Here is a 12,757-nt window from a genome sequence, read left to right on the forward strand (position 1 = left end):
TTAGTTGTTGTAATCTGATGATTTTTAGAGGTAATTCATTAAAATCATTATGTATCACATACGACTATACTCATGCAGTGTATATAAATTAGCTCATATTATAGAATCAATAATTAGATAATTAATGCTGAATAAACAAAAATATATTGACTACTTGCACCGGTTTGAAATACTCGTGTTTGGTAACTATTTTTTAATTAATTGAACACAATATTGTTCGCTTTATATTGATAGGAATTCCATTCATAGTGATGAGCTAGATTACATTCTACTCTACAGTCATTGATTATAAACGCAATAATAAATATCACTATTGAGTAGTATAAAATAATATTACAGTATATAGATATTATGGTGTAGATATAGTTGGAAGAACTTTGAATTAAGTAGAAATACGGCTTTACTCAGTGGGGGGGGGGGTCCAAATTTAATTTAACAGATGTGATTTTACTAGAAACAATATATTTCATAATTAAATTTTACACTCTCTGATAGCTTTATACGAATTGAGCTTAACTCAAATGGGGGATAGTAGTAATCAATACACAACATTTAGTGACTCAAGCTAAAACATGTTATTAGTTATTACCCAATGGCATGCTTCAAGTAAAAAATACCTTTCACGACATTTAATATCTATATCAATACCAAGAACGCGAAACAAAAAAAAAAAGACCAGTTATCTATGAGTGTACATAAGACGTACTTATTGTTGTTTTTTCAATTGAAACTTACATTTTGACAGTCAAATTGACACAAAGAACATTACAGGGATATTAAAGCCTCGGACGAGATGACTTTATAAAAGTAATAAAGCCAGCAAAATCACGAAACTCATAAAATATTATTACATTTATTTTACAGAACGCTTTAATACAATTTTTGTATATTTTATTTATTACTACTATTTATTCGCGTGCACTTTTATTTATTTATTAGACTAAATTTGTCTAAAAATAAAGTTTAAGCGCTGTTGGCACATTTTCTACAAATTAAAATTATATAAAAAATGTATTAATGAATAATTCAGACATTGTCTACAATAAAAAATAACATAACGTCATACCTACATTTCTAGTAGGTAAGTAGGTAAACGACAGTCTATTTGACTGTCTATTTTTGTAGTCATCAGTATTTTTTTCCCATAAATTTTTACTCCTGTGACTACTCTGTGTAGTCTACACATTTCAAGTAAATGGCAACAATTCAAAAAGGTGCGGTTTACGTTAATTTGTCATTTTAACAAAAACCGTAATAGAAAGTAGACATTTTTATAAATACATACCATCTAGTAACATAATAATGAAAACGGAAAAAAATAAATATACCCTGCAAAGAAAAATCGTTTAGGAAATACAATTCAAATATAAATAGGTATAGTATTATTCTTTAATAAATGTATAATACTAAAAAACAAATGTATTAAATTGAATAGTATTTTTTTTTTGTACACAGTAAACACAATTATTATACTCCAAAGCGGCTAAAAGAATTTTATAAATATTTGTATATATTTTTAAAATTAAAAAGGCTAAGCAAAATGAGAAAGTTAATTTACTTTAACTTAACTAACTGAATTCGAGCTGGACGATGCTCTTTATTTTAGTAGTCACAGATCAAAGTGGGCGTTTGTCGTCCTCATGAAATATATTTACAGAGATATTATTATATCATACTAGTTTAAAGTGAATACTTTGAATGCTTGAACAGTCGCCAAAACTGTAACCAAGACATGCATGAAACGTGCATTATGATGTACGTTTATTGCTGTTTTTTTTAAGTTAAAACATACTCAGATTGCAAATTTTTCGCAAGCCCCTAATGTCAATATATTTTTTATTTTCGCCTATAATAGTAATAATTATGAACTCGATACAGGAAAAAAAGGAAAGAACAATTACACAATTAAACTAATACAGTTGAAATATTAGAAAATAGTCTTTAACAAAATAATTAAGGTTCGGTCTAAGCTTCGAGTTAGATACTTGTACGGTCAGAAAAAGAAAGATAATAACGACAGGAAATTCAATTACCCTTTATATGATAACAACTTAATTGTATACATATATATATAGAACCAATTTAAGTTCTGTACATAAAAAACAAACACGGCTTAACGATAAGAGTATTACAACAATGTTACTTCATACCACGTATATAAGCTAATAGCATTTCTTCGATAATCTTGGATTGCCTAGATGTACCTATTGTTTATAGTAGTGATAGTAGTATTATAGTTTAGCTGCCTATTATTCAAACGTCCACAATCAATTACCTGAATCGTCATAGGTAGGTCGGATCGATGTCAGCTTGTCAGTATCATTCAAAGAGGTCGACGACACAGTACTTGACCACCGTTTGCAGTGATGGCGACGAAACCGTTGTTGCACCTAAAATAAAAATGTTTTTTGCATTAAATTTGTTCACACGTGGTCACATTATATATAATAATAATATAAATAAGGACAGAGTTGTTTCGAAATACATAAAGATCTCGTCAACAATTTGTCAACACGAATTGATAAATATCATTAACCAAACGACAGACAAAACATAAACGTGCTTTGAAAGTGTCGAACAAAAAAAAACATGTTAACATAACATGTTCTTACCGTGTGTACACTGTACTACAATTATACAAATTGTCCATGTAAGGTCAACAAATTTGTAGGTCGATTGAACGAATATTTTGCTATATAATTTACACAAAAAAAATAAATAAAAGGTAGGGCGCCCTTTTAAGGAATCAAACAATAATATGTGTACATAATAAAATGATACGTGTGTTGACAAATACTAACGAGTAATGATTGTTATTGAAAAAGTAGCACAATACTGTCGGGTGAGTTTTATCGTTTAAAATTAATTTTCCATCAAAAAGTCTAACATTCGTGTGACATTTAAAAGGAATGCCAATTGAACAGACGTCGTGCCAGAAATGTGTTCACACGAGTGTACAGAGAGAGCAGAACAGATCAAAAGTGTTTTCAGCATCGACTTTTAACCTATTTGTTACAAATCGATGACCTTTTATATCGTTAACGACCGGAAAAATGGCAAAACACCAAAATTGCGGTGTTTTGCCAACAGCCTATTTCACCGGGTGGTATTATATTGACAAAAAACTAGTGCCAATTCCCGGTATGCTTTAATTATTTGCACAAAGTTTGACATTTTATTTGTTTATTAATAAATTATATAAGGCCAGATGTACGCTACCTGTGAAGTATTTATGTAATGCAGCAGTCCAGTGTAAAATTCACTTTAAATTACTTATAGCAAACTAAATGGTTTATGTGATAGACATAAACCGACCCCACTCATCCCCCACCCTGCATTAAGCAAAACTTTTGTACTACCTAAAGTTTGAATTCAGTTGTATGACTTAAACAATATAGTAATAACTAATACGGAATGGCTTTTTAAAAAGTAACGACAAAGTTAAGTAAAATAAATCGCAATACATGACCTCAAAACATTGAATGACGTTATTTCTGGTTAGGTATGTACTAAACCAGTTATGATACTAAATGGCATAGATGTTTGTATTCAATTCAGCGACCAACAAATATAAATCAATAGGTGTATAAAACTAGTTTTAAAAAACAGTAATGTTTATTTCAAGCTATGCGTTTTTTAATATATATTATATTTATATTCTTCTAGAAGTATGATAATTAATAATACTATAAATATATTTTGTTTACTAACCCAAACGAACTAAAACCATAAAACACATATTTGAAAATCAACACTAAGTAGCCACTTAGTGGCTATTCACGTTAACTTTCATATTTTAATTAAAAATAAAAAAACTTCCTCCAACGTACAAATAATGTAATAAAAATAAGTTTTACCGTGTGAGTATGATTAAAAATCGGTTAAAAATTACCATCGTTTGAAACTTTAAACAGTTTCAAGTCCTCTGATTGAAAGTTTTCAAATTTACTGTACAGCTGTTATTACTCCTTATTAAGTGACACTGTAAAAAATAATTTTGTATAAAAAAAAATACCTAGGCATTGGTCCATTTCAAATGTTCACTACTCGGTTTAAAATCTAAAAATCTTTTCATAATGATGATGTTTGATGATCATCAAAAACAATATTCGATGACTAACGGAACATTATCAGCTGTAATCGCTTACGCATTTGCGTTTATCATATTTTTTAAGAAACTATACATATACTCTTAGTCACTGCTCTAGTATTTGCTTTATATAATAGAATAACCTATATACATATAATTATCAAATTTGCTTGAAATATTATTAAATAATATTGTACAATAATAATGACTATTCACTATTGTCATATAATACTTTACAGCAGAAAACTTACTTTTTTCCTCTCAGTAACGTGCTAAAAAACTGCTAATTGCAAATTTTTTAATTTTTCAACCCCCAGAAGAAGTGGAACCTTTTTTTTTATTTAGGACTTTTAGTCTGAAAATTAGACTGAAGACGGATCTAAAATAGGGCTATAGCATGCAATTTTCTCAAAAATCAATCTTCAATTTGTTTTTAAGGAAAAAATCGCACTCGTGGGGTATATTAAATGTACAGGTTGTGAATGAATCAACAGGTATCATAATATGATGTAATATACAGCACATAAAAACAAATGTGTAAATCTATTCTGTTCTATCTGTGCAATGTATCTTTACACAAACCAATTCATCCATCCTGCTGTACTCACCCCCATATCTCTGCTTCATCTTAAGACGGTTTTTTGAAATTTGAAACAAACATTAAGCTTAAGTAGCTTAGAACACTGTAAAATAATCATTAATCAACAGCGTACTTTTGTGATATCTTATTTCTACTAACTGCGTGTTACATTATCTCGAGTTTAAAAGAAACAATAAAGAAAACGAATAGCGCCTTATTTAAACGGTTCATACTTTTCTCCATTAATTTTTCACGACGTTTAAAATGTATAAAAGGTTTGACAATAAGAAAAATGAGAACAATATATCATAACAGTGAGTTCACGGACCTGTATGCAATTATTTATTTACATAGCATGAAAATCGGTAAAAGATTTTTTAAAACGTTTCCTGACAAGGCTCACTAAACAGTGTGAACACCAATTGCACAATAAGAGAATCAGCGATTATAATTCATTTAATAAACTGTAAAATTCCTAATTATGTATACTTTGCATATAATTCGAGTAGTTTTTAGTACAGAACAAACAGTATCATATTTTTATTATAGAATAAATAATGCCCAAGTTACAAAATTTCATATTAGGTTTATTAAGTATGTTTTTTAAAAATAATACATTTAAAAAAATACATATTATAATATAATATATATTTTATATTAAAAACAAATAATAGAATAAATATATTTTCATCGAAAATGTTGAGCTGATTATCTTCCATAAAAATTGTGTAATATAGTAAAGAAATCATAAAAATGAAGTCATTAAATTTCCATTACACAATAATATAGACAATATTAGTAATTTGTACGAATTATCTTAACATTAAAATTAATTGTAGCCTAAGGTTGCACCGGGGAATATTAATAAATACATTACTAGCTTTGATTATCTACAATTAGCTAAATAGTCGCAGGTGTATATTTCATTCAAGTTATGTGTACTAATAATAATTATATTACTATGTTAATATTAAGTGTATTTAATAATATTATTATGATATTATAATTGACAGCTATTCATTATGTAACGCGAATTTGGATCAAATAAATCATTCGGAATAATCATATCCATTTACAACTTGGAGATAATTAATTTATAGTTATTATTAATAATGCGGTTTGGGTCACGCGCGGTTTTAACCTGTATAATTAAAATAACATACATATTTGAAACGCTATCGATATTGAGATAGTTTTTTTTTGTTGAAAAATTAACCAAATCGTGCAAGTTTTAAATAGTTGTAAGAACGATTAATACCTATACCATTATTTGTGCCAAACCTGGCCTAATCGGGGTTAGGTTAGGTTAAGTTTAAGGTTTGAAAATGGCATCAAAGGTGAAAAGAATTTTTTTTTAAATTCACTTGATTATGTAAATAATAAAAAAAGTTATAATATAACATATTGTTATTATACGAAGGGCACAGGGGAAAAAACGGTAGTAGTCACATTATGAAAATTGTAGAGTATAGCAAAAACAAAGTTCGTGAATTCCTCTCCCTCTTTCATAAGAACAAAAAAAAATCACAATAAATGCTATTCTAATAAAAAATGTATTTATTTAAACAATCTATTGACATAAATTGAAAAAAGCCAGTACAGTGGAGTCGGGGCATAGTGGGAACGGAGAGGTCACAGGTCTACAGATTTTACTATAACTGAAAGTGATAAAATCACTTTTAAAATAAACGCTTCGATGCGAATCTGTGGATAGTATGATCAAATCAGTTATAGCGGTTTAGAAGATATCGTGGGACCAGCAATAATGTACTTAAAATTTAATATTTAGTCTTGTGCAGGGTGGATACGATAAGGGTTGATCGTCTGTCTATAAAAATGTACTGTCATAGTTACCCATATATGGTAATTAACAATATAATAAAAATATTTTCATTACCTGTTGACTGTTGATTCACTCGCACATAGCAACCTAGAAACTGACTACGGCCAAAGTGTAAATTTACCCTATTTTTGGGGTTTTTCCTTAATAAAAAAAAAATTTGACTACAGATTTTTGAGAAAATTGTACATGTTATAGTTCCATTTTAGATCTACCTTCGGTCTAATTTTCACATCTAAATCTCTAAAACCTTGCTTGAAAAAGTGAAATAGAGAAAAAAATTCTATCCCTTCTAAGGGAAAGGGTTTATGATATGCTTTTGGTTTGTTAATGTTTATCGATAGTACTGATGTTTGAAGAACAATTCATATAAATTTGGAACATTTTCGATTATTTTTAAAAAAGTTATAGAGCATCGTAATTTTAAGTTGAAAAATTAGTAAATTTTTCGAGTTTTTTTCTCGATTTTGATGGAGAAGGGGTGACTTTTTTTAAATTTTTGATCCGATAAAGTACCTTCCAGGTATGATTTCTGATCTATAGAGTTGCTACACGAAAAAATCGGTTCAGCGGTTTACGAGATATCGTGGGTCCAGACACAAAAATTAAAAAAAATAAAATAAAATAAAAACACATCATTGTAAACCTTCTCAGTTCGGCATCGAAGCTAAAATGAATGGCATAAATTGAAAAAAAAATATTTGAAAAAAAAAATTTCATAACGTGACTCACTCTACTGCCGTTTTTCCCCCGTGTGCCCTTCATAATATATATTGTGATTTATGGGGATACATGCACGACTAATATATCACAAAATTTTACCGCAGTCGGTAGGATTCGAACCTACGCTCCCAGAGGGAATCTGATTTCTAGTCAGACGCCTTAACCGCTCGGCCACGACTGCTCGATGGCCACGGAGCGGAGTGCGTTTGCATTTAACGGTACTGCGCACGAAACAAGCGTGTGAATGCAATATGTGGTAACCGGTTATATAGGTATTAGTCATCTCTACTGTAATCATAAAACAGCACAAACCAACACCAATCACACAACTGCAATACTCCCTGTGCGTTGTAACGAGCGCAGCACTACAACTAACTATACTAACATGGCAATGCTCTCTTCTCGTATACCCAATTATAATATTTTATTGTCAGCCGACAACTCACAGCGAAAATAAAATAATTCACGAAACACAAACATTAATAATTGCTGTTTACAACGTGTTATTAATTATTTACAAATTGGAAAAAAATGTAATTATTCAAACGAAAATTAAACATTGCAATTTGGCTTCAGCATCATCGCCATTTCCTCCCAAGGAGAAAAGTTCTAAAAAAGAATTTTTTTTTTTTTCATTTTACATGCGAGCAAAACAAAAATATTATCTGCTTCAAACAGAAAAAGGAATCGTCGACAAATACATTGTGTGATCGACAGCCCGTTTTCGAATGAATTGTGGTCCTGTTCACTTTAAGTATTAAATTAATTGTCTCATATTTAAGTATTATTTGTCAGCTGTAAAATTTCATAATTTATGAGACAAAACTTTTGTAACTAGCTTAATGTTCGTTTAGAAATAAAAATTTTTTCAATTATTTTGAATTGATTAGTCGTTATCCTAGCTATAAATTTCGTACATCATTAGTAGCGTATTTTTGGCTTTTTTTTTTTTAAGGGTTGTTCCTGACGACATTTAATCATATTTTACATTCCTGGCATCACTCTACCCCCCCCCCCTGTTAACTACTGAAATCCAAGTATACGAGACCCCTCGCCAGTGAAAAAAAGTGCCAAAGATATCTACCCATGTAGTTTGATGGTCAATTTATTTATCTAACCTCGCTTTTTCAGGTCATGTGAAATGAAATAGCGAGACGTATTTTCTACTACACAAAACGCGAAGGTCTGCGGGTTAGGGCGGGTAAGGTAGGGAGGGTGTCGAAAATCAACCGACGGCCAAACGTGATGGATGGACGGACCAAACCGATGATGATAGGGGCGAAAAAAAAGGTACCTGTGTGCCAAAAATATTTTATTTTCCACGTCAAACAAGTCAAATGGGGGTCATCTTTTACACACCAGCATGTCACCGCCGCCAATTGCTTGTCAACGGCTATATTGTAGGTACCACAGACAACACAATAGGACCACGGTAGCGTAAGGTCGTGCACACACCTATCATCGGCGGAGAAACATAACCAACGCCCAGACACACACACGGTCTTAACATCGATCCGGCAGAGCGGGCCCCCAGCACGTGCCATCCCACCCGCCGCACCGTGCAAGGGTAGCGCGCGCCGACCCGAGTTTTTCTGCGGGTTAGCTAACCACCACCACCACCACCACCACAGGGTTACACGTTCCATTCACGTGTACCTTCTTCTTTACCTTTATCACGCCAAAGATCTCTGTGATCGACCAGGTATTCTACTGCTTTGGCGCAGGATAGAGGTCTTGGCGTTGGACGTGACACCCGACACCTGACTTTCAACACCTAATTGACTCTCCAAAAGACTCACGGTGCTGCGTATTCGGTTTTATCATAAATCTAAAATTTTAGTTTGATTTTAGTTTTCTACGTTCAAGTTACACATCAAATCACACTTATCGTTTCAATTGAATACCAAAAGTTACTAATGTTAAATTATAAAAAAAAACATGTACCTATTATAGGGCACAATCCTTAAAATTGGGGCTATAAAATTAACAAACATGAATTATTTTTTTATAGACTAATAGAAAGATCAAAATAATTATAATCTTCATTATCGTATACCACCGGTCAATATCAGTTATCAGTTTTCACACTAAAAACAGTATGAACCAGACATATAGTAGATATATAAATCTAGTTGTTTCATATATCTATGACCAGACAGTATATTATCTGAAAAGTGAAACGTGATAGTGAACAATATTTAAAATTATGTTAACAATACAGATATTTTGTAATTTTGAAAAATAATTTTTTGAAATACAATTTTTCTTTAGAACTATTATACCTGTAAAATATATTATATACCAATTTCCAAAAAAGCCATATGCTACATGGTAATTATGAAAATATTATTGAGAGAGAGAGAGAACAACATTTATTAAAATAATAATAAAGCGGACTGCCTGTCTACCAGGTTGCCTATTATAATGACACAGTATACCTATCAGACGTTTTTGTTACTAGTATAAATTAAGAACATATAAAAATTAGTGATGAGAATCCAAAAATCCGGATTTTCACAACAAAAAAAATGGTATTTAAGCTACTTAAAAAGCGTAAAAGTGTTAAATAATTTTACAATATAAAGCTGTGTACCTAAGTGACATTTGTTTTTGAAAAAATAGGTATGTAAAAATAAAACAAAACACAAAAAAGATAAACAAAGTTTATAATAGACAATGTTAAGAGTTATTTTAAAATTTTTATCAACAAATTTTACTTAAGCACACATCCTTATATTGTAAATGTATTTAATATTTATACGATTTTCAAGTGGCTTAAATAGCGTTTTTTTTTAAAAATCCGGATTTTAGGATTACCATCACTAATAAAAATACATAATAATTATAGTCTAAAACACATAAGGTATAAAAAAAATTGTTTGTTTTATTTTCTAATCAAAATCAATTAATAATTAATTAACTAACTTATTAATTTAAAAAAAACGAATTAATATAGATAAATATTATTATTTTTGTCTCTGAACTACATAGTTTTTTTAATAGTTCATGAATGCACCTATTAGCTGCAGTCTTAGGTGATATAATACCTACAACAAATATACAATAAGTTAACAAAATGTCTCCATTTGTATTTAATGAATTTTAGCACATTCCATCACCACGCGAGACAAATAAAAAAAAAGCCATTACCTATACAAGTATGGTGAATTTTTAACATACAACTATGTTTATATACTGATGTTGTGAAAGTGCATTTTGCACTAACAGCGGAGAAACGAATGAACGAGATAAAAAAGGTCATGTTTTGGATAATGGAATAGCAAAAGAAGCTAAAGTTAATGGTCGGATGTTCATAATATTACTATGGAAGAGTCGTGGTGAATTATATATAATTATTAAATTGTTAGAGGTTGTAATGGCAAGTGAACAGAGCGGAAAGATAAAAACAGGGTAGCCGACCTCCCGTGTGTAGGATGAGAAGTAGAATACTAGTCATTCATATATTTCAAGACACCACTTATATATTCAATGTATACATACATACGAGTATTTTAATTGTGTATTAAATTCCAATGTTTACGTTATGAAGGTCAACAACTTTGAAATTATTACCAGACAACATTGCATTGACCAAGACTGTGGTTTGATAACGAGAAATATACAATACATGTAGGTATTATTAATAGAAAAAAATTCGTATCACCGAGACCAAGGTAATTTATGCCAAAGATAAACCTTAAAAACAATCATCTTTATCCTACAGTGTATAATTTAGCTATTTTTTTACCAATAAAATAAGCTAATGAGTGATGACACAGAATATATACATATTTTTTTCAACTGCATGTTTATTATTCACAATTATCGGTAAAGATTTTATTTATCTAATGCGCAATTTGTAAAAGGTAAAAAAAAACAACTTAACATTACTTATTCAGAATGATTACAGGTTAATTACAACAAGTTTTAACAAATTAAAATTTGTATTATGTAATATAGTAGGTACTAAACTATAAATGTACAATCAATGCAATTATTTGTTAGGTCTTAAAGTTATTTATAAACAGGATCTTGGAAGATACGATAATTCTTCCAAGACTAGTTGAGCACTGAGAGCAAAATTTTCAATTGACATTTATCATTAAATGTAATTGCTAAAACCAATTAAAAAACACATCTGGGAGCACGAATGTTTGTTAGACTTTTGGAAATTGTTTGATGACTAAAGAATTAATAGGCTACCGATCAATTATTTTTTAAACAATATGTACCTATTTATTTGACGAAAATTGTGACTATAAATATAATTTATTGTTATGGAAGTAAATTTTGACATGTAAATAGCAGCTTCAGGCCTCTTCTCTAAAACCTATACTTTTTAGTATCTTATCACGAAAAATTAGTTTTTAAAAAATACGTTAAGCATTTAAAACGTTCAATTGCGTTTTAAATAAACCTTTTTGTAATAACATTGATATATTTCTACACATTTTCGTATATAATATCATTGATTATAAATAATTATTTATAATCAATGATAATATAAAAGAATAAAATTAATTATCCACAGAGGAAAAAACGAGTAATACAGTTATAGTAATAATTTTCGCAAACAAAATAGAAATTATGTAAAATAATAGTTTGCATAATACAAGTGATATAACAAATGTATTATGGAATGAGAGTATATGTGAAATATTTTTGGTTTCAACGAGTGGAGTTCATTAAAATAAAACTCTGACTCTTCTGGACGACAACCAAAGACAAAATGATAAATGCAGTACAAATATTAATGTACTTTAGTCTCTATACTGTGTTTAACCAGTAGTAGACAGAAAACATTTCAAAAGCCATTAAGCACAACGAAAGTAGAATTATCCGTATTCTGTTCTGGTATAATAATAATTTTTATTTACGATCGAGAACAATTCTTGTACAATGTGATTGCAACGAGTTATTAATAACGATAATTGATCGATGTGTTAAATGCAATTTACTGTTATCGCGTTCGCTACAACTGTGTTATCATTAAAACAAATAAACAAACTTTGTACGACAGTTATCTCTATCAGTAAGTTTATAAATACAACACAAAAGCGTGTAATCGAAAGTAGAATTTAAAACAGACATTTATTTCTTCTACGATTTATATTTTTCAACATTTAGTTTACACAAAATATACTCTGCAGAGTTAACGACGCTCTTAACGAGCAAAACTTTTTGTACCGTTAAACGTTCAACTTTTTAGAACAACAACAACGCGATTCCATATTGCTTATACAGTGTATTATTCATTTCGTATATTATTAGGTATGCACGACACACAATGTTTGAAACAATAAAGTGCGCCGACGAGTAGAGTTCACAATACCTACAGTATAATGCTACGGTATTTTCGCAGACAATTTATAATTCGTGATATTCATTTATAAGCCGTTGCATTGTACGCTGAAAAAGCAACAACAACGGCAAAACGACTTGTTCGACATCGTTCGTGAAGACAGGATGAGGGTAATTTTCCACATACTTCTAAGGCTTTTTTCGGGGGATTTCTGGGATTCAA

General features: G+C 30.0%; 1 protein-coding gene and 1 non-coding gene across 3 annotated transcripts in view; both read right to left on the reverse strand.

The window, feature by feature from the left end:
* The window catches only part of LOC126834149 (calcium uniporter protein, mitochondrial), an 80,224-nt gene that overhangs the window by 67,237 nt on the left and 230 nt on the right, over positions 1-12,757 (reverse strand). The window contains exons 1-2 of one of the 2 annotated variants that reach the window (XM_050565873.1): positions 3,893-3,967; positions 2,276-2,390 (exon numbers count right to left, since the gene is read on the reverse strand). In XM_050565873.1, the coding sequence (XP_050421830.1) occupies positions 2,276-2,390; positions 3,893-3,895 (118 nt within the window). In that variant the 5' untranslated portion in view covers positions 3,896-3,967. Of the gene's footprint in view, positions 1-2,275; positions 2,391-3,892; positions 3,968-12,757 lie in introns of those variants that run through there. The other variant, XM_050565872.1, reaches the window with a different exon arrangement.
* On the reverse strand, positions 7,333-7,414 carry Trnas-aga (transfer RNA serine (anticodon AGA)). Its single transcript has one exon. It is a non-coding gene; the product is annotated as a tRNA-Ser (tRNA).

The sequence above is a fragment of the Adelges cooleyi genome, unplaced genomic scaffold, assembly GCF_023614345.1.
Source record: "Adelges cooleyi isolate 19-005CV unplaced genomic scaffold, UGA_ACOO_1.1 ACOO_flye_CR_arks_rails_tigmint_CR_PRNA_21, whole genome shotgun sequence".
Classification (NCBI taxonomy): Eukaryota; Metazoa; Arthropoda; class Insecta; order Hemiptera; family Adelgidae; genus Adelges; species Adelges cooleyi.